Genomic DNA, 23,537 nt, shown 5'->3' on the forward strand with positions numbered 1-23,537 from the left:
ATCTTTCCCTCAATCCCGACTAGCCTCCCAGTCCCTCCCGGTGAAAAAGATCCCCACAGCATGATGCTGTCGCCACCATGCTTCACCGTAGAGATGGTGCCTGGTTTCCTCCAGACGTGAGGCTTGGCATTCAGTTCAAAGAGTTCAATCTTGGTTTCATCAGACCAGAGAATCTTGTTTCTCATGGTCTGTCCTTTTCATGGTCTGTCCAACTCCAAGCGGGCTGTCATGCCCTTTACTGAGGAGTGGCTTCCGTCTGACCACTCTACCATAAAGGCCTGATTGGTGGAGTGCAGCAGAGATGGTTGTCCTTCTGGAAGGTTCTCCCATCTCCACAGAGGAACTCTGGAGCTCTGTCAGAGTGACCATTGGGTTCTTGGTCACCTCCCTGACCACAGCCCTTCTCCCCCGATTGCTCAGTTTGGCCGGGCGGCCAGCTCCAGGAAGAGTCGTGGTGGTTCCAAACTTCTTCCATTTAAAAATGAGACCACTGTATTCTTGGGAACCTTCAATGCTGCAGAAATGTTTTGGTACCCTTCCACAGACCTGTGCCTCCACACAATCCTGTCTGAGCCCTACTGATAATTCCTTCAACCTCATGGCTTCATTTCTGCTCTGACATGCACTGTCAACTGTGGGGCCTTGTATAGACAGATGTGTGCCTTTCTAAATCATGTCCAATCCATTGAATTGACCACATAGGGAGTCCAATCCAGTTGTAGGAACATCAAAAGGATGATCAATGGGAACAGGATGCACCTGAGCTCAATTTCGCAAAGGGTCTGAATACTTATGTAAATAAGGAATTTGTTTTTAATTTTTAATACATTTACAAGAATTTTAAAAAATCTTTCACTTTGTCATTATGGGTTATTGTGTATAGTTGAGGAATTTAATGAATTTTAAAATAAGGCTGTAATGTAACAAAATGTGGAAAAAGTCAAGAGTTCTAAATACGAAGTTGGTAGAAACTTATTTCAGCATTCACAGCTGAAATTGCTGCCGAAGGTGTTTCTGCCAAGTATTAAATCAGGGGGATGGAGACTTATCCACTTATGATATTTCAGTTTTGTATTTTTAATATATACTTATTTTCTCACAACATTTTGAAAAAGTTAAGGGAGCGTAGTCTTTCTATAGGCACTGTAATTCCAGATCAATTTTTATGGTAAAAATCACTGAGATGAATGTTATGGCCATGACAGACAATCTATTCCCCATAACTTCGTTGAAAGAATACGGTTGTTTTAATATTATATTACTTATTTCCTTATGTAAGACTAAATGCTGGTTGTAATTTGTTTTGATGCAGATTTTTATTTATTTACTAACCAGATAGTGTCTGATCAAGGAATATTCCATAAAATTTTTGAAAAATAACATCAGTAAAAAGGTATTTCTATTCTGATTTCAAATGTTCAACACTTCTCAAACAAAGACAATATGCTCTCTTTCCTCGTCTTCATTAAAAAGTTGTGGGAATGGCAGTTTGGGAGAAAGCATAGATTTTTGTATAAGAAGCATATTTTCACAGGTTATTTCTTGAAATGTGACATACGATAGCAATCAGTCAAGGGGCTGTTTCTCAGCTTTCAAAATGCCTATCATGTTTTACACCAGCAAAGTATACCCATTAATATATGCAGAGGTCTTGATCCTGCAAGAAATGGAACATTTCGCTCGGGCTAGAAAGGGTCAACTCTGGCAACATTTATGTTCCATTGTTTTACATGGTGTCTGGATATTGTCATGTTACAATGTTACACATACCCAGACAGTTAACAGAAAATCTTGCATATTGCGTCTCAAACAGCAATGCTGTAAGTGTCATTACAAAATAGTATCCAGAAAATGCTACTGATACAAAAACATTGACAGCAAAAATAGTAAAAAGACAAAGGAAGTTGGAAACATTCATCATTCAAATGACTGGAAATGAAGGCTCCCTGAGTTCAAAACTAGAATCCTGGCTTTGACACACTACCAGTCACTGACAAAAATGGATTAATTCCTCGAAAAATATATACTTTTGGTTGGAAGTTAGAGAGGGCTTGTCAATGGTAGCTGTGGAGTTTCCTAGTACCAACCCAACAGTAGGACAGAGGAGAGGGAGACGAGGAGGAGAGAGGAGTGGGCCAGGGAAGCTCCACTGCTGCCACCAGCTGAGGTGGCAGGGGATAGGAAGGTTCCCAAATTGGCAGTCAGGAAGTTTTGGAAGTGGGAGGTTTTGGTGAAGACTTGGATAGGGGAGGTGCGGGGATCCCTGCTCCAACGTGCTTTGTTGGTGCTGCTGTCGACAGTCAACACAGCAGTCTGGAACCATGAGTTGCCATGCTTACACATCAAATGACCACCGGCATTACCCTGTGGGTGGAAGTACACTAGGTTTAATATGGTTATAATGTTATGTGCTTATAACAACATGTTGCAAGCTAAATAGTATGACAGATATTTACTAAACCTGCAGTAGTGTCACAGCTCCGGTGCAAATGTTGTCTGTAGACGAAACATTCACACATTCCACCACAGAGGTCTGGAACTCCTGCAGAACTTCCTCAGCTAAGGACAAAGAGAGATGGGTTTATTACTTATCATACCCACCCCCACGGTCCTGTCCGGAAACAATACAGACACTGTAAAACATTTCCTGTAAAATGAACAGAAACTTACTGGCAGCAATAGGCCAGAAAGGTACTGTAATTTATTTTACAGCTACTGTAATTCATTTAACGGTACCAAAAATGTTACTTAAATCTAATTTACAGTACCAAGTCAGTTACTAATTTACAGTATCAATTATAATCACTGCATATTACCCAGTGTTTTCATTTTGGTCATTTAGTGGCGCTCTTTAATCGGTGCAGTCAACCAAGGTTGATAAAAATATATATATATCACAGTCATAACATGTAAACGTTTCTATAACCATTACTGAAAATGTTGTTGTAGTTAAGGATATACTGGTCTTTAAAATAATTGTAATTACAACAAGATATCTTATGATGATATATCTCTGGATAGTAGCAATACATTACTGAGATATTCACGGTAACTTGATGCCAGCTTCCTGTAAATTACTAAAACGTCAAAGCAGTAAAAAAAACACAGTACAATAATGTAACGAATTGTAGGAAAGACATTTTTACAGTATTTTACTGTAATTACAAGGGATTAGAGTAAGTAGATTGGCTGCTAGGCAATTGTATATTACAGCATATTAAATGAGGCCCAGAGGCCTAAACAAAAGGCTTCCAAACTGGCTGTGATTACAGGGCAACAGATCAAATGGACATGGTTAAATATTCAACCATTAAAGGTTTAAGATCTGTTGTCACTGATCTGTCCTCAATATACCTTTAAGGTATGTTAGGGAACTACTACCACATATCACTTAAATTAGTACAGGACTCTCACTAATGGGTGAAACAATTATAGCCACTTACAAGGCACGCCTTAAAATATGTTCATGAGACAGTGATTCATTCCCCTCCAGCAATGAATAATAATGCGCATTTCATTATACAGAATAATCTCAAATTGCCTTCAAATAAAAAACAAAATGACAGGGCAACTGGTACAAAGAACCCAGCTGACGCTACAAGGGACAAGGACACCAAGGAGCACAGCTATCAACAGAATGACCTTCCTAAACAGTCTTTGGGGCCCTTTCAAAGGAGCTCAGAGTCTGTGGTGCCTTCAGGTGGTCCAGGAGGGTATTCTAGAGGCTCGGGATGGTTGAGCTGAAAGCCCGATTTTCCCCCAAGGAGCAGAGCTTGGTCCTGGGGGCGTGGAGGAGCAGGCCATCGCTTGACCTGAGGGTGCGGGTGGGGTTATGGTATTTGAGATAAGGAGTGGGATATCCATGACTACGCTGGAAAGTCAGCAAGAGGGTTTTAAAATGAAATCCGTAGTGAGACGGGGAGCCAGCGCAGAGATGCCAGGATGGGGGTGATGTTTCTTCACTCTCACCAGGATCCTGACAGTGCTGTTCTGTATGTAGTGGGGCTTTTGGAGACTCCTGCCAGGGATCACAATGAAGAGTGTGTTATAGTAGTCCAGGCTTGAGGAGATAAAGGCACGGATGAGACATATGCATCAGACGGACTTGGGGTAGTTTTTACATACAGCTGGGTGTCATCAGCTTAGCAGTGGAATGAGATTCCGTTCCGGCTAATGACATGACCATGTACAGGATGAGCAGCATGGGTCCAAGAATAGATCCTTGTGGGACACCGCAAGTAACGTGGAGGGTCCAAGACCTGGATGCAACGCACCATCACTACCAGTGTGCTGCATTAAATATACAGCAATACAGTAATTTGTTAAATTGTATTGAAAAACTGCAATTGCTAATAGTGAATCCAGTGATATTACAGCATATGAACTTACAGTTTATTAGGTACACCACCCATTTAACATTACATTTAAGTCATTTAGCAGACGCTCTTATCCAGAGCGACTTACAAATTGGTGCATTCACCTTATGACATCCAGTGGAACGGTAGTGCATCTAAATCTTTTAAGGGGGGTGAGAGGGATTACTTTATCCTATCCTAGGTATTCCTTAAAGAGGTGGGGTTTCAGGTGTCTCCGGAAGGTGGTGATTGACTCCGCTGTCCTGGCGTCGTGAGGGAGTTTGTTCCACCATTGGGGGGCCAGAGCAGCGAACAGTTTTGACTGGGCTGAGCGGGAACTGTACTTCCTCAGTGGTAGGGAGGCGAGCAGGCCAGAGGTGGATGAACGCAGTGCCCTTGTTTGGGTGTAGGGCCTGATCAGAGCCTGGAGGTACTGAGGTGCCGTTCCCCTCACAGCTCCGTAGGCAAGCACCATGGTCTTGTAGCGGATGCGAGCTTCAACTGGAAGCCAGTGGAGAGAGCGGAGGAGCGGGGTGACGTGAGAGAACTTGGGAAGGTTGAACACCAGACGGGCTGCGGCGTTCTGGATGAGTTGTAGGGGTTTAATGGCACAGGCAGGAGCCCAGCCAACAGCGAGTTGCAGTAATCCAGACGGGAGATGACAAGTGCCTGGATTAGGACCTGCGCCGCTTCCTGTGTGAGGCAGGGTCGTACTCTGCGGATGTTGTAGAGCATGAACCTACAGGAACGGGCCACCGCCTTGATGTTAGTTGAGAACGACAGGGTGTTGTCCAGGATCACGCCAAGGTTCTTAGCGCTCTGGGAGGAGGACACAATGGAGTTGTCAACCGTGATGGCGAGATCATGGAACGGGCAGTCCTTCCCGGGAGGAAGAGCAGCTCCGTCTTGCCGAGGTTCAGCTTGAGGTGGTGATCCGTCATCCACACTGATATGTCTGCCAGACATGCAGAGATGCGATTCGCCACCTGGTCATCAGAAGGGGGAAAGGAGAAGATTAATTGTGTGTCGTCTGCATAGCAATGATAGGAGAGACCATGTGAGGTTATGACAGAGCCAAGTGACTTGGTGTATAGCGAGAATAGGAGAGGGCCTAGAACAGAGCCCTGGGGGACACCAGTGGTGAGAGCACGTGGTGTGGAGACGGATTCCCACCACGCCACCTGGTAGGAGCGACCTGTCAGGTAGGACGCAATCCAAGCATGGGCCGCGCCGGAGATGCCCAACTCGGAGAGGGTGGAGACGAGGATCTGATGGTTCACAGTATTGAAGGGATACAGGCCTTGGCTTTTCACACACGACAGTGTCTAGGGTTTATCAAGAATAGGGTAACAAAACAAAAAACATCCAGTCAGCGGCAGTAATGTGGGTGAAAACAGCTTGTGGATGAGAGGTCGAAGGAGAATGGCAAGAATCGTGTAAGCTAACAGGCAGGCCACAAACAGGCATAAAATGGCGCAGTACAACAGTAATGTGCAGAACGGCATCTCGGAACGGACAACGCGTCTGTCCTTGTCACGGATGGGCGATTGCAGCAGATGACCATAACGGGTTTCACTCCTATCAGCTAAAAACAAGACGAAGCGGCTCCAGTAGGCACATGATCACCAACACTGGACAATTGAGTGCATTGCCTGGTCTGACAAATCCCAGTTCCTGTTGCGTCATGCTGATGGGAGAGTCAGGATTTGGCGTAAGCAGCATAAGTTCATGGCCACATCCTGCCTGGTGTCAACATTACAGGCTGATGGCTCTGGTGTGGGGAATGTTATTTCCTGGCACGTTCGGTTCCTTGACGCCAATTGAGCAACGTTTGAACTCCCCACCTTGTAGAATCCATTCCCCAAATAATTCAGGCTGTTCTGGAGGCAAATAGGGGTCTGACCCGGTACTAGATTGGTGTACCTAATAAACACAAAACACTATATTTGGTGTTTTATGTCACTTGCACTTTATGCCGACAGTAACTACAGGCCAAAACCGATCAAAAGGACATGGCTAGTCATTCAACTATTAAAGGTTTGAGACTTGCTGCCACTGATTTGTCCCCTATATAAATGAAATTGTTAGGGGACCACTAAGACATACAGTTAAATTCGTTCAGCCTAACGGGTGCAACAAATATAGCTCTTACAAGACACGCCTAAAAATATGTTAGTCAGAAACACAATACCATCCACCCACTATTGTTCAAAAGGTTTTTGGCGCTCCAAAAATGATGTATGGTACAGGATTCTGAATTACAGTAAATAACTGTCCATTTTCAGGACAAGATTTGTAAAATTCCTAAAATTGAGTATATTACTGTATTCTGTGTGCAGCATTCTCACTCACAGGTGCAACAAATATAGTCTCTTACAATGCACACCTTCCATATATTTATGAGCCAAAGACACTTTCCCTGCCCACAACATTTTCCCACAATGCACGATAATTACTGTGTATTATTCTACAGTGTTTTACTGTTGAAATTACAGAAACGTCTTACAGTGCAGCCAGCTCCTACCCTAGGCATTTGTGTAGATCTGAGAGGCCTGGATAGGTTATAAGCAATATGGTGAAAATATCACCTATTCTATCAGAAGACCGGTGGACCTATTACCATTGCTTACCCAATTATTTCAGATCTACACAAATGCCTTGGTGCTATAGCGTTTGTTTCTGAACAGGGAACATTTCTCACTAACACACAAAGACCAGAGTCCTTCCACTCACCGCCACCCTGACCTGTTGCCCAGCCAGCTACCCAACACGGAGTCCCTGTGCTGAAGGTTCTGGTTCCCTTGTCCACACAGATAGGCTGGATGTAGTCAGACAATGTGGGTTGGCTGGCCAGTCGGAGGATGGCCACGTTGTTGCCTGTCACATTGCTCATGGTGATGTTGATGACGTTCTGGGTTACCTCGTGGGGATTGGAGCCGCTCTGCTTCAGACGACCCAGAATCACGGTCCACTCAGAAGCGTTGGCCTGGCTGGAGAGATAATGATTTGCATCTCTGTTTAGTGATGTCCTGTGATCATTGGCGGTCAGTGCCCTTTAAAATGAGAGAGGGCTATTTTATTTTCATGAGCATGGCCTTATTTTTCTATTACAGCATATTGGATGACTCATTCATATTCCATTCACCCAGTTCAATGTAACAGCGATAGGTTAGGGCTACTACTGTTGAAGTCAGAAGATGACACACTTAGGTTGGAGTCATTAAAACTCATTTTTCAACCACTCCACAAATTTCCTGTTAACAAACTATAGTTTTGGCAAGTTGGTCAGGACATCTACATTGCATGACAAGACATTTTTCCAACAATTGTTTACAGACAGTGTAATAATCTATCACAATTCCAGTGGTTCAGAAGTTTACATACACTAAGTTGACTGTGCCTTTAAACAGCTTGGAAAATTCCAGAAAATTATGTCATGGCTTTAGAAGCTTCTGATAAGCTAATTGACATAATTTGAAGTGTACCTGTGGATGAATTTAAAGGTCTACCTTCAAACTCAGTGCCTCTTTGCTTGACATCATGGGAAAATCAAAATAAATCAGCCAAGACCTCAGAAAAAAGATTGTAGACCTCCACAAGTCTGTTTCATCCTTGGGAGCAATTTCCAAACACCTGAAGGTACCACGTACATCTGTACAAACAATAGTAAGCAAGTATAAAAACCTTGGGACCACCCAGCCCGTCATACCGCTCAGGAAGAAGACGCGTTCTGTCTCCTAGAGATGAACGTACTTTGGTGCGAAAACTGAAAATCAATCCCAGAACAGCAAAGGACCTTGTGAAGATGCTGGAGGAAACAGGAACAAAAGTATCTATATACACAGTAAAAAGAGTCACATATCGACATAATCTGAAAGGCCGCTCAGCAAGGAAGAAGCCACTGCTCCAAAACCACCATAATAAAGTCAGACTACGTTTTGCAACTGCACATGGGGACAAAGATCATACTTTTTGGAGAAATGTCCTCTGGTCTGATGAAACAAAAATAGAACTGTTTGGCCATAATGACCATCGTTATGTTTGGAGGAAAAAGGGGGAGGCTTGCAAGCCGAAGAACATCATCCCAACCATGAAGCACGGAGATGGCCGCATCATGTTGTGGGAGTGCTTTGCTGCAGGAGGGACTGGTGCACTTCAGAAAATAGATTGCATCATGAGAAGGAAAATTATGTGGATATATTGAAGCAACATCTCAAGACATCAGTCAGGAAGTTAAAGCTTGGTCACAAATGGGTCTTCCAAATGGACAATGACCCCAAGCATACTTCCAAAGTTGTGGCAAAATGGCTTACGGACAACAAAGTCAAGGGATTGGAGTGGCCATCACAAAGCCCTGACTTCAATCCTATAGAAAATATGTGGGCAGAACTGAAAAAGCATGTGCGAGCAAGGAGGCCTACAAGCCTGACTCTGTTACATCAGCTCTGTCAAGAGGTATGGGTCAAAATTCACCCAACTTGTTGTGGAAGGCTACCAGAAATGTTTGACCCAAGTTAAACAATTTAAAAGCAATGCTACCAAATACTAATTGAGTGTATGTAAACTTCTGACCCACAGGGAATGCGATGAAATAAATAAAAGCTGAAATCTCTTATTTCACATTCTTAAAATAAAGTGGTGATCCTAACTGACCTAAGACAGGGAATTGTGAAAAACTGAGTTTAAATGTATTTGGCTAAGGTATATGCAAACTTGCGACTTCAACTGCACACGATACTGGAATTTTCCCTATACCCATCATGAGGTTGCTTCAACCTAGTTCATGAATGAAAGTTTACAACTTAGGTGCACACAGGTCGAGAGACAATTTGAGGTGACAGACAGTGACATTCAATACCGCCTTTCACACGCTTACCTGCACCTAGCTGATATTCGGTGCAATCATTAAAACCTGTTATGGCTAGACGTGGTGCTAGCGACCCACCTCAACAACATCTGGTGAAATTGCAGAGTGCGAAATTCAAATGGCAGATAGTCATATTTAATATTCATGAAAATACAAGTGTCATACATCAGAAAAAAGCTTAACTTCTTGTTAATCCAGCCGCTGTGTCAGATTTCAAAAAGGCATTCAAAATGAGGGAGGGCTATCCACCGGTTTCCCTCCTTCAAAATGCATACAAAATTAATCACAAACGTTATCAATAAACTTCTCCAAACAAGTCAAACAACATTTATAATCAAACCTCCGGTACCCTAATACGTTTTTGACATGCTTTTTTTCTGGATTTTTTTGTTGTTGTTATTCCGTCTCTCACTGTTCAAATAAACCTACCATTAAAATTATAGACTGATAATTTCTTTGTCAGTGGGCAAACGTACAAAATCAGCAGGGGATCAAATACTTTTTTCCCTCACTGTATGCATATCTGAGTAACAGTTTACTGTGGGCACGCTTTTTATCCAGACGTCAAAATACTGCCCCCTAGTCCAAAGAGGTTCCAACAGTTGCAAACAAGAGTTTACAAGCCAATACTCTACACACAGCCTACTTCGTTGTCACCATATTAGCAAAAGTAACGTCATAGTTAATAGAACTAATGCGTTCGTATAGCTGCTACTATCATGCAGTGAAGTTAGTAAGCAGTTACACCGACAGGTCCCGGTGACAATAAATTAGTAATACCAAAAGCTTACCTTGACTTGGAAGAGTTCCAGTGTTGTGTTGGATAGTCATAGCCAGCTAGCTAACGTAGCATCCCTCTGTTTGAGCAGGGTGTTTCAGTAGGCTAAACTAGCTAGCTAAGTAAGTGAAGCTGTCTTTTTCAATCTCTTTCTCTTCCTTCATTTAAGAATAAATTCATTTGTTAAAATAACTGTTCAACTATTGCCTTTCTCTGAGTTAACTACTCACCACATTTTATACACTGCAGTGCTAGCAAACTGTAGATCATGGTTTCAGTACTAGATTAATTATCTGATCCTTTGATTGGGTGGGAAAACATGGCAGATCATGTTGCAAGAGCTCTGATAACTTCAGGAGGGTGTCCTCCAGCCTGTCATAATTACTGTGCATGGAAAGGGGGTGGGAACGTGACGTGATTATATTTATTATAGTTATTGATTATATTTAGTATAGTTTCATCTAAAAATTATACAACTTTAATGTTTTACAATTTACATTTTTATGAAATTTACTGATGAGGATGGTCCTCCCCTCCCTTCTCTGTGGAGCATCCACTGCCTGTGACAGACTAGCGTCCTGTCCAAGGGGTGTACATCAAGCGGCCTCACCCTGCTACTTTAGTGAGGGATACTAAACTCTTCATTACAATTGTCTTATTAAATGTTTATTTACTGCTTATGTAATGTGTATGGGTTATGTATGTGTTATGCCCTAGGTAGGCACCCTTCATACTCAACTCTTCATTCATGTTATCATCATTTGACATAATTCATTATTGTACTAAGTTGATCTTTTCTTTGTCTTGAAGTTGACGTAATTATTCATTAAAGGGAAATTCAGACCTGAATTAGTCTTGTGCTGATCTAATTAAATTAAAGCTGCACAATATTTAAAGGGATTTGTTTGAGATAAACAGAAAAACTAATTGAACCAAAACTTTTTAATTGAATTACATTTATTCAGTGCGAACAAGGGAGCCACACCAGCAGAGCTCACTACCCACCTGCACAACTATGTGGACACCTGCTCGTCGAACATCTCGTTCAAAGAAATCATGGGCATTAACATGGAGTTGGTCCCCCCCTTTGCTGCTATAACAGCCTCCACTCTTCTGTTAAGGCTTTCCACTAGATGTGAACATTACTGTGGGGACTTGCCACCATTCAGCAACAAGGGCATTATTCAGGTCGAGCACTAATGTTGGGTGATTAGGCCTGGCTCGCAGTCGGCTTTCCAATTCATCCCAAAGCTGTTCAATGGGGTTGAGGTCAGGTCTCTGTGCAGGCCAGTCAAGTTCTTCCACACAGATCTTGACAAACCATTTCTGTATGGAACTCGCTTTGTGCACGGGGGCATTGTCATGCTGAAACAGGAAAAGGCCTTGCCCAAACTGTTGTCACACAGTTGGAAGCACAGAATCTCCTTGAAAGTAATTTTATGCTGTAGCTTTAAGATTTTCCCTTCGGGCCTAGCCCGAACCATGAAAAACAGCCCAAGACCATTATTCCTCCACCAAACTTTACAGTTGGCACTATGCATTCAGGCAAGTAGCGTTCTCCTGACATCATTTAGCTTTACACCACTCCAGCCGACGCTTGGCATTGCGCGTGGTGATCTTAGGCTTGTGTGCGGCTGCCTGGCCATGGAAACCCATTTCGTGTCACTCCCGACGAACGGTTATTGTGCTGATGTTGCTTCCAGAAGCAGTTTGAAACTTGGTAGTGAGTGTCGCAACTGAGGACAGATGATCTTTATGCGCTTCAGCAGTTGGAGGTCCCGTTCTGGGAGCTTGTGTGTCCTACAACTTCGCGGCTGAGCTGTTGTTGCTCCTTGACATTTCACAATAACAGCACTTACAGTTGACCGGGGCTGTTCTAGCAGGGTAGAAATGTTATGAACTGACTTGTTGGAAAGGTGGCATCCTATTACGGTGCCACGTTGAAAGTCACTGAGCTCTTCAGTACAGGCCATTCTACTGTATGGATATTGCATTGCTGTGTGCTCTGTTATACACGTGTCAGTCGAATCCTCATACTTTTGGCCATGTAGTGTAAGTCTGAGTACCAACTACTGAGAAGTGCTTAAATCAAAACACGTAAAAAGTCATAGATATCCTAAGTCTGAATGGGCCACTAAATTCCTTGTGAAGGTAGCAAAACGTTAAACTGTCCAGCTGATTAGGATGGTAAAACAGTAGTGTGGAAGAGATGTTGGCTGGTGGCTCCCCCCTCTGGTACACTAGAGTAACTACTACAGTAAGTGCCTGTTGAGCCCATGGAGTCACCCAGACACTGGTTGACATGACGATGACACCATAACCATGCTTTCTGAAGCCACGGTTGTGTAAAACATGGGTGTTGTTTATAGACAGCTACCCCTCCTAGAATTTTCAGGAGCACAGTGATTGTACAAATGTCATACGTATTAATCTTGGTTAACCTTTGCATTAGGGTTGAAAAGGAAACGTTTCTATGCGTCACTAACTGTTAATGTCATGGCACTGTAAAAAATAAAATAAAATCAACATCCAATCAAAATGTAGGTTCTATGACTAGATTTCCTTAGAATCATGTAAGGAATTGACATTTCAATCCAGCTACTAACTCTCCCACTTTGACATACAGGTAGAGTTCACTTACCTAGAAAAGCAGCTGGCATCACTCATGACAGAGTCTACCGCCACTAAAGTGCCCCCGCAGACGTGTGCTCCGTTAGTCTGTATGCTGGCTATCCAGGGCCACAAACCTGCTGTCGCCAACGAGCTTCCGCCACCAACATGGGAGTTCAAAGAGGAGCTAGCGCTGCCACACACCACAGCTGCAGAGGGAGGGAGAGACAGAAACATTTGAGAGACAAATAAAAGGGAATAATTCAGTCATCAGATATGTTACGAAAGTAAAGATTCACATTAAGTTGTAGCCATAAGCACAAGTTAGTCTATACAGTGCCTTCGGAAAGTATTCAGACACCTTGACCTTTTCCACGTTATGTTACAGCCTTATTTCAAAATTTATTAAATACATGTTTTCCCCTCAGCAATCTACACACAATACCCCATAATGACAAAGTGAAAACAGGTTTTCAAAAAACAGAAACACTTCATTTACATAAGTATTCAGACCCTTTGCTATGACATCGAAATAGAGCTCAAGTGCATCCTGTTTCCAATGATCATCCTTGAGATGTTTCTACAACTTGATTGGAGCCAACTTGTGGTAAATTCAATTGATTGGACAAGATTTGGAAAGGCACACACCTGTCTATATAAGGTCCCACAGTTGACAGTGCATGTAAGAGCAAAAAACCAAGCCATGAGGTCGAAGGAATTGTCCGTAGAGCGCCGAGACAGGATTGTGTCGAGGCACAGATCTGGGGATGGGTACCAAAACATTTCAGCAGCATTGAAGGTCCCCAAGAACACACTGGCCTCCATCGTTCTTAAATGGAAGAAGTTTGGAACCACCAATACTCTTCCTAGAGCCGGCTGCCTGGACAAATTGAGCTATCGGGGGAGAAGGGCCTTGGTCAGGGTGGTGACCAAGAACCGGATTGTCACTCTGACAGAGCTCCAGAGTTCCTCTGTGGAACGGGAGAAACTTCCAGAAGGACAAGCATCTCTGCAGTACTCCATCAATCAGGCCTTTATGGTAGAGTGGCCAGACGGAAGCCATTCCTTAGTAAAGGGCATATGACAGCCCTCTTGGAGTTTGCCAAAAGGCACCTAAAGACTTTCAGATCATGAGAAACAAGATTCTCTGCTCTGATGAAACCAAGGTTGAACTCTTTGGCCTGAATGCCAAGTATCATGTCTGGAGGAATCCTGGCACCATCCCTACGGTGAAGCATGGTGGTGGCAGCATCATGCTGTGGGGATGTTTTTCAGCGGCAGGGACTGGGAGACATGGAGAGAAAGATGAACGGAGCAAGGTACAGAGAGATCCTTGATGAAAACCTGCTCCAGAACGCTCAGGACCTCAGACTGGGACTAAGGTTCACCTTCCAACAGAACAATGACCCTAAGCACACAGCCAAGACAACACAGGAGTGACTTCGGGACAAGACTCTGAATGCCCTTGAGTGACCCATCCGAGCCTGGACTTGAACCTGATCGAACATCTCTGGAGAGACCTAAAAATAGCAGCAACCTGACAGAGCTTGAGAGGATCTGCAAAGAATGGGAGAAACTTCCCAAATACAGGTGTGCAAAGCTTGTACCGTCATAACAAAGAAGACTCAAGGCTGTAATTGCTGCCAAAGGTGCTTCAAAGTACTAAGGGTCTGAATACTTATGTAAATATGATATTTCCGTTTTTTATTTAAAAATGTCCAAAAACCTGTTTTTGCTTTGTCATTATGGGGTTGATTGAGGGAGAATTTTTTTTTTTTTAGAATAAGGCTGTAACGTAACAAAATGTGGAAAATGTCAAGGGGTCTGAATACTTTCCGAAGGCACTGTAGGTATGTACATGCTGTTGTAGGGGCAGTTGTGGTGGTTGTAGGGGCAGTTGTGGTGGTTGTAGGGGCAGTAGTGGTGGTTGTTGTAGGGGCGGTTGTAGGGGCGGTTGTAGTGGTTGTTGTAGGGGCAGTGGTAGGGCGGTTGTAGAGGCAGTTGTAGTGGTTGTTGTAGAGGCGGTTGTAGGGGCGGTTGTAGGGGCGGTTGTAGTGGTTGTTGTAGGGCAGTGGTAGGGGCGGTTGTAGGGGCGGTTGTAGGGGCGGTTGTAGTGGTTGTTGTAGGGGCAGTGGTAGGGGCGGTTGGAGGGGCGGTTGTAGTGGTTGTTGTAGGGGCAGTGGTAGGGGCGGTTGTAGGGGCGGTTGTAGGGGCGGTTGTAGTGGTTGTTGTAGGGGCAGTGGTAGGGGTGGTTGTAGGGGCGGTTGTAGGGGCGGTTGTAGTGGTTGTTGTAGGGGCGGTTGTAGGGGCGGTTGTAGTGGTTGTTGTAGGGCGGTTGTAGGGGCGGTTGTAGTGGTTGTTGTAGGGCAGTTGTAGTGTTGTAGGGGTGGTTGTAGGGGCGGTTGTAGGGGCGGTTGTAGTGGTTGTTGTAGGGGCAGTTGTAGGGGTGGTTGTAGGGTGGTTGTAGGGGCAGTTGTAGTGGTGGTTGTAGGGGCAGTTGTAGTGGTTGTTGTAGGGCCTGTTGTAGGGGCAGTTGTAGTGGTTGTTGTAGGGGCGGTTGTAGTGGTTGTTGTAGGGGCAGTTGTAGGGGCAGTTGTAGGGGTGGTTGTAGGGGCAGTTGTAGGGGCAGTTGTAGGGGTGGTTGTAGGGGTGGTTGTAGGGGCAGTTGTAGTGGTGGTTGTAGGGGCAGTTGTAGTGGTGGTTGTAGGGGCAGTTGTAGTGGTGGTTGTAGGGGCAGTTGTAGGGGTGGTTGTAGGGGCAGTTGTAGTGGTGGTTGTAGTGGTAGTGATGGTTGTAGTGGTAGTGGTGGTTGTAGGGGCTGAAAGACCAGTACAGAAGACACTGAGGTCAGAGTCAGTCCCACTGGAGGAGAAGGTGACAAAGCCAGGCTGGTCACTGCTGATCTGGCTGTTGATCCAGGTCTGGTACTGGGACACTCTGGTGTACACTCCTGGGAATTTTGCCAGGGCACAGCCTTTGCCGAAACTCACAACACCAGACTGGATCCAGCGAGTACCCTGATTGGTTACCATCGGACCTCCGGAGTCCCCCTATGCATAGACAGATTTACAGTGTCACTGAGATTGCATTTTCACAGGATTATGAAACAGTCGGTTTCCCAGATGAAGCACAGTCTCAGATGAGGAACCATTTACAATGTGAACATGCTTTTTAGACTAGGATTAGGTATAACCTGTGTCCGGGGAATCGGACCAATATGTAATTGACCCACAATGTAATAAACAAAAAGGATAACCAAGAGATTTTACCTGACAGGAATCCTTTCCTCCTGCTGCTAGACCAGCACAGATCATGTTGTCTGTGATTGAACCTACTCCATAGTTAAAGTTACACAGCCTGTTTCCCACTACTGGCACATCCACCTCCTGTAGGGTCTTTGGTGAGGGCAGGGACACTGAGGAGATGGGAAACACATTCAGACAAGTAAAGTTTGTACAACATGATTTGAAATGCATTACTTGATCGATTCATTTTGAAGGTTTATTTGAGGAAAATGTATTTTCTTATAATTGATCACTCCTATTATATTACAAATATATTTTACATATTGACTATTGCCAATGCATTAGATTTAATCTCTCCCATCAGATCTCACCTCCACTGCGGATGGTACCCCAGCCAGTGACCCAGCTAGTAGTGCCGGCATGAAAAGAGCTGCCTGGTGCAGCTAGGCAGACTGGCCGGATGTAGTTGGTAAAAGTCACAGGGGAGGAGAGCTTGAGAAGACACATGTCGTTGTCATTAGTACTTCTGGTGTAGTTGGGGTGGGACATGATCTGAGTGACCCCGCGGTCCACCTCGTTGGGGTTAGAGCCCTTCTGGTTCTGACGACCAACGTAGACCACCAAATTTGATGTACTGGGGCTGAGATAATATACATATATATAAAAAAAGATAACAGAAATGCTGTAAAAGGAGGCTCAATTGAGTTATGATTAGGTTTGGTGTAAGAGTTAAATGTTAGGATTCTAGCAATCCTGCAATTCCTCACCTGGAGAAGCAGTGAGCAGCAGTCAGCACCCACTCTTTGTTGATGAGGGATCCCCCACAAAAATGCCTGCCAGATCTGTGCAGACTGGCCTGCCATGGCCAACTCCCTGCAAGAGCATCCTGGCCCCCCACAATCCTAGTGTTGAGAGGGGTTCCGCACACTAACAGAGACACAAATGGATGAAGGTTTTAGAAATGGAGCACACAAAGGAAGTGAAGAGATTGAAACCTCACTAGTTAGTGAATAGGTGCATGGTAATGTCATTCAATGAGAAAAATACTCACCATCCAACTGAGAGTGAGATCCTAAAAACAGGAGAGGAGAAAAACAGTTGAACAGTTTGGTTTTGGCACACTGTGGGAAAACATGTAACTTAACTCTTTGCACCCTACTGGTTTTACAATAGCAACCACATAAGGAATTAGAATAATTGAACAGGATCTCTATGGTAGTAACATAGAGTCTTAGAGCACAGCCAGCAAGCCAGTCAATCAATTAGTCTGTGTATTTAGTGTTGTTCCATAGTTTCCATGTGAGCGAACTTTGTATGCTGGATGCTTGTCATGAGTCTGTGGATTGTTTGACAAAAGGCCATCTGTCAAAACTGATTTAATCACTGCGTATGTTACCGAACATTACTGTACACTTAACATTATCCCGAATGTGCGTTTGTAACGGAATACACCGTGAGTCGGGAAGCAGGTGCAGATGTGCGTAATAATAAGTCAATGCAGAAGAACATATGAGAAGCGAGATTCTCTGGTCTGATGAAACTAAGATTGAATTGTTTGGCCTGAATGCCAAGCGTCACGTCTGGAGGAAACCTGGCACCATCTCTACGGTGAAGCATGGTGGTGGCAGCATCATACCGTGGGGGTGTTTTTCAGCGGCAGGGATTGGAAGACTTGTCAGGATCGAGGGAGAGATGAACGGAGCAGAAAGATCCTTGATGAAAACCTGCTCCGGAGGGCTCAGGACCCCAGCCTGAAGTGAAGGTTCACCTTCCAACAGGACAGCAACTCTAAGCACACAGCCAAGACGACGCAGGAGTGGCTTCGGGACAAGTCTTTGAATGTCCTTGAATTGCCCAGCCAGAGCCCGTAATTGAACCCGATCAAACATCTCTGGGGAGACCTGAAAATAGCTGTGCAGTGACCCTCCCCATCCAACCTGACAGAGCTTGCGAGGATCTGCAGAGAAGACTGGGTGAAACTCCCCAAATACAGGTGTGCCCAGCTTAAAGGTGCATCAAAAAGGACTGAGTAAAGGGTCTGAATAGTTATGTAAATGTGATATTTCAGTTTTGTTTTTTAATACATTTGCAAAAAAATATATACAAATAATGTTTTTGCTTAGTCATCATGGGGTATTATGTGAAGATTGATGAGGGAAAAAACAATGTAATCAATTTTAGAATAAGGCTGTAACGTAACAAAATGTGGAAAAAGTCAAAGGGTCTGTGTACGAATGCACTGTATATACATTTTAGGAGGATAAATATATATATTTTCAAAGTGGTTTTAATTGTTATGGTTAACTTTGTGCCAAACTGTCCATTCAGGTTTTTCGTCTGGAAACATTTCAAACAAAACAATAACAAGAAAAAAATAAATCACAATCATCCAACAAAGGAAGCGTTGTGGTCACAACAGAGTCATCGTGGCTGTAGGACTATATGGGGATTTCACCCAAAAGAATACAAAGAAGGTAACCCAAATTGCCCTTCTATTGCCTCTGATGTTTTGAATCTTCTCAAGTGGCTTCGTCTCCTGGGATCTGAAAGACCTGGACAATGTGAAAGCAAGCCTTAACAACACTTTCAACTACTCTGTCTTTTCATACCAGTGCAACTAAAGGAGAACAGACCAGGTGAGGGATCCACTGGACTGCTGATATTGGCAACCAGAACCGTGAGAGACTAGTGGACTACTGATAAGCACCCTAGTTCTGTGTGCTCTGTGGGCGTGTCTGGCTGGCTGGCTTCACATTCAGTCCCCACCCACTATATTCAAATCAGGTAATGTTTTTAAAAAATAAATAAATGCATACAACACACAAAGAGGCAAATAACAATCGACAAATCAGACTTCTCTATTGCAAAATTATACATTTCTACAAATTCATTGCATGAAATATTGCATTACATAATGAACATATGAAACATTGTATTCCATCCAACTGTTGTGTGTGAGGACAAACACTTTGATTTGACACAACTTTCCTGTCGACACCAATTTTGATACACTTTGGAACCTCAATTTCCTCCCTGTACGACATTGCATTGATTACATTGGTGACTCAAGCTAACTGTTTCCAGTAAGATGGAATTGTCAGCTGAAGGTGAAACATTTCCTTGACGTGTTGAAAAGCCATTCTATGGTCTTGATTCAACTCTCCATTACACTTCAGAGGGAATGTTGCATACACACACACACACACACACACATCAGTGATAGGCCTAATTAATTAAAGGTGCCTTTTTCACATCAGTTCCAGTGGCACAAACAGGAAGAAGAGTCCATCATTTTACAGGTGCACTGGCTTTACAGCTGTATTAGATCTAAGAACTAACCACCGTCATACAGGCCACATATGTGGTGCAAGTGTCAATATACATATATGTATTTTTTTTTAGAATGTACAGTTGAAGTCAGAAGTTTACATACATTTAGGTTGGAGTCATATACTCGTTTTTCAACCACTCCAAAAATGTCTTGTTAACAAACTATAGTTTTGGCAAGTCGGTTAGGACATCTACTTGCATGACACAGACATTTTTCCAAAAATTGTTTACAGACAGATTATTTCACTCATAATTCACTGTATCACAATTCCAGTGGGTCAGAAGTTTACAAACACTAAGTTAACTGTGCCTTTAAACAGCTTGGAAAATTCCAGAAATTGATGTCATGGCTTTAGAAGCTTCTGATAGGCTAATTGACATCATTTGAGTCCATTGGAGATCTACCTGTGGATGTATTTCAAGGCCTACCTTCAAACTCAGTGCCTCTTTGCTTGACATCATGGGAAAATCAAAAGAAATCAGCCAAGACCTCAGAAAAAAAAATTGTAGACCTCCAGAATTATGGTTCATCCTTGGGAGCAATTTCCAAACGCTTGAAGGTACCATGTTCATCTGTACAAACAATATTACGCAAGTATAAACACCATGGGACCACGTAGCCGTCATACTGCTCAAGATGGAGACGCGTTCTGTCTCCTAGAGATGAACGTACTTTGGTGCGAAAAGTGCAAATCAATCCCAGAACAACAGCAAAGGATCTTGTGAAGATGCTGGAGGAAACAGGTACAAAAATATATATATCCACCATAAAACAAGTCCTCTCGCTCGACAAGGAAGAAGACACTGCTCAAAAAACGACATAAAAAAAGGGGGAGGAAAAAGGGGGAGGCTTGCAAGCCAAAGAACACCATCCCAACCGTGAATCACGGAGGTGGCAGCATCATGTTGTGGGGGTGCTTTGCTGCAGGAGGGACTGGTGCACTTCACAAAATAGATGGCATCATGAGGCAGGAAAATTATGTGGATATATTGATGCAACATCTCAAGACATCAGCTTGGTCGCAAATGGGTCTTCCAAATGGACCCAAATGACCCCAAGCATGCTTCCAAAGTTGTGGCAAAATGGCTTAAGGACAACAAAGTCAAGGTATTGGAGTGGCCATCACAAACCCTGACCTCAATCCTATAGAACATTTGTGGGCAGAACTGAAAAAGCGTATACAAGCAAGGAGGCCAACAAACCTGACTCAGTTACACCAGCTCTGTCAGGAGGAATGGGCCAAAATTCACCCAACTTATTATGGGAAGCTTGTGGATGGCTACCTGAAACGTTTGACCCAAGTTAAACAATTTAAAGGCAATGCTACCAAATACTAATTGAGTGTATGTAGACTTCTGACCCACTGGGAATGTGATGAAAGAAATCAAAGCTGAAATAAATCATTCTCTCTACTATTATTCTGACATTGCACATTCTTAAAATAAAGTGGTGATCCTGACCTAAGACAGGGCATTTTTACAAGGATTCAATGTCAGGAATTGTGAAAAACTGAGTTTAAATGTAGTTGGCTAAGGTGTATGTAAACTTCCGACTTCAACTGTAGGTGTCTCTACTTGACAGTGGTTTAGCTTTTTTTTTACAGCATTTGTCTGGCTGGCTGGGAGAATCTTAGTTTGTATAAAGATATACACATGACATGTAAAGGAACATTGCCTGTGGTCTTTTTTATTTCATGGATTGCGTTCATGGATCTCCTTTATGCCATCATCAGTTGTCATGACACCCTATAATCAAAGTGAGGTTTCATGCAGACCCGTTTCCTTTCATTTCTTTCTTTCTCGCTCTCATAAACATTTGACTTAGCGTCAGATTGTAGTTTAATGAGTCTCATTACTTAAATGAGGAATGCTTTTAAAATGTTTTACTGGAGGTCTTTTTGTTTTTTTTAAACCTTTTTTTTATCCAAGAAGTCCCATTGAAGTCAGTCTTCTTTTACGAGGAAGACCTGGCCAAGTTACTCTGTTACTCACTGGTTTGTATTTTTTTCTGTCCCTAACTTAAGTTCCTTGTACGATTCAACTTTCATCTCATTAAATATCTAATTCTGTCCCTTTAACTGCTTTGAAAGATGACTTCAGCTGGTCCACTTCAACACTATACACACTGAACCTTTTGCAGTGTTCTTCAGTCATGTTCAATACCATTTCTGTTGTGTTGCTATGATGCTCATGTTAGACAAATGTAAACGTTCTGCCTCATTACACGCACTGCAGCACCCTCAAGGCCCAAAACAGTCTAACAGGTCTCTCTCCTGTGTCACAAGGCACATGACATTGTATTGACTTTGACTGTTTTTTTTGGCTATGCTCACCACCATCACCATTCCATAACCTGACCAACTCCTTAAAGGGATAGTGCACGATTTTACCAAGCGTCAGATTAACTCACGGATACCGTTTTTATGTCTCTGCAGTTTGAAAGAAGTTGTAGGTCGTTTTGCAAGCCACTAGGTTAGCACAATGACTGGAAGTCTACAGGTAGGGGAGAGTGGGGTAAATTGAGCCAAAGGGGTAAGTTCAGCTACCCTTGTTTCTAAAAGTCAGTGAAGGAAGAAACCACATGGAAAAAGTGGTAAGCAAGTTAGGTATAAAGAAAATTGATTTTCAACAAGTCAAATTAATTTGTGTTCGAGATTACATGCATTCCACTTATTTCCAGGGATACACAACTATCTGATATATACGTAGATATAGTTTTTTTTTTAAAGAATAGGCCTATTATTTTTTTCCATGATGGAGTGATGCTGAACAGCTAGCATGGTCTCCCCTACAACTAGCATAATCACACTATCCCTTTAACTCCAGAGTCACCTGTAGAACTGTCCATAGACGTAAAGCAGTGAAATAATGGGAATCGTGTCTCTTACCTTTTGAAAGGAATGCAACTAGTAGATTCATCAAACATAGTGCTTTGTAGACTTCCATTGTTTCCATGCCCACCACAACAGCCTGTTCTGTTTAGTGTTTATACTTTTGTACTCATCCCTGCCTTCACTCCTCTCCTATATATATATATCTCTATAAAGTACCAGTCAAACGTTTGGACACACCTTCTCATTCCATTTTTAATTTTTTTTTTTACAATGTTCTACATTGTAGAATAATAGTGAAGACAACAAAACTATGAAATAACACATATGGAATCATGTAGTAACCCATTTTTTTTTCAACAAATCAAAATATATTTGAGATTGTTCAAAGTAGCCAACATTTGCCTTGATGACAGCTTTGCACACGCTTGGCATTCTCTCAACCAGCTTCATGAGGTAGTCACCTGGAATGCATTTCAATTAACAGGTGTGCCTTGTTAAAAGTCCATTTGTGGAATTTCTTTCCGTCTTAATGTGTTTGAGCCAATCAGTTGTGTTAAGGTAGGGGTGGTATACAGAAGATAGCCCTATTTGGTAAAAGACCAAGTCCATATTATGGCAAGAACAGATCAAATAAGCAAAGAGAAACAACAATCCATCATTACTTTAAGACATGAAGGTCAGTCGATACGGAACATTTCAAGAACTTAAAAGTTTCTTCAAGTGCAGTCGCAAAAACCATCAAGCGCTATGGTGAAACGGGCTCTCATGAGGACCGCCACAGGACCAGCATAGCTACCACAGCATTCTGCAGCGATACGTCCTCCCATCTGGTTTGTGCTTAGTAAGACTATCATTTTGTTTTTCAACAGGACAATGACCCAACACACCTCCAGGCTGTGTAAGGGTTATTTGACCAATAAGGAGAGTGATGGAGAGCTGTATCAGATGACCTGGCCTCCACAATCACCCGACCTCAACCCAATTGAGATGGTTTGGGATGAGTTGGACCGCAGAGTGAAGGAAAAGCAGCCAACAAGTGAACAGCATATGTGGGAACTCCTTCAAGACTATTGGAAAAACATTCGTCATGAAACTCGTTGAGAGAATGCCAGGAGTGTGCAAAGCTGTCAAGGCAAAGAGTGGCTACTTTGAAGAATCTAAAATGTATTTTGATTTGTTTAACACTTATTTCATCATTTTAATGTCTTCACTATTATTCTACAATGTAGAAAACAGTACAAATAAAGAAACACCCTTGAATGAGTAGGTGTGTCCAAACTTTTGACTGGTAGCGGGGAGGGACAGGCGCCCTTCTCAAAATAAACAGTAATCTGGTCGGTCATGTTGTCATGAAGAAACACACATCTATTTTCCATACCATATTTGTTCGAAATTCCAAACAAGTTTTTATTCGGAAGACAGATGAAGCGTTTTTCAAAAGCAATCACTTTTCGCAGGTGAAAACAGAATCCTACTTATTACTCCATGTACTTAACCTAAGTAACTTTTGTTTTGAGC

At 43.0% G+C, this 23,537-nt stretch overlaps 2 protein-coding genes across 6 annotated transcripts; both read right to left on the reverse strand.

The window, feature by feature from the left end:
* Positions 1-856: 856 nt before the first annotated feature.
* LOC115146073 (serine protease 27-like) lies at positions 857-22,188 on the reverse strand. 5 transcript variants are annotated; one of them, XM_029687853.2, is made up of 10 exons: positions 22,074-22,188; positions 16,907-16,927; positions 16,623-16,782; positions 16,227-16,495; positions 15,880-16,025; positions 15,474-15,660; positions 12,642-12,819; positions 7,089-7,408; positions 2,462-2,559; positions 857-2,364 (listed from the first exon to the last, which is right to left on the reverse strand). In XM_029687853.2, the coding sequence occupies exons 1-10, from the start codon at positions 22,138-22,140 to the stop codon at positions 2,077-2,079; spliced, it is 1,734 nt and encodes a 577-aa protein (XP_029543713.2). In that variant the 5' UTR covers positions 22,141-22,188; the 3' UTR covers positions 857-2,076. The 5 variants fall into 5 exon arrangements, with proteins under 5 accessions (XP_029543713.2, XP_029543711.2, XP_029543712.2 ...); XM_029687851.2 differs by having other exon boundaries at positions 15,438-15,660; XM_029687852.2 differs by having other exon boundaries at positions 858-2,364; positions 15,444-15,660.
* On the reverse strand, positions 12,844-15,432 carry LOC135561946 (mucin-2-like; the record flags this gene model as incomplete). Its single annotated transcript, XM_065004477.1, has 1 exon — positions 12,844-15,432. A coding segment is annotated over one exon (1,197 nt), but the record flags the coding sequence as incomplete, so codon positions are not given.
* Positions 22,189-23,537: the final 1,349 nt, after the last annotated feature.

The sequence above is a fragment of the Oncorhynchus nerka genome, linkage group LG18 (assembly GCF_034236695.1).
Source record: "Oncorhynchus nerka isolate Pitt River linkage group LG18, Oner_Uvic_2.0, whole genome shotgun sequence".
NCBI lineage: Eukaryota > Metazoa > Chordata > Actinopteri > Salmoniformes > Salmonidae > Oncorhynchus > Oncorhynchus nerka.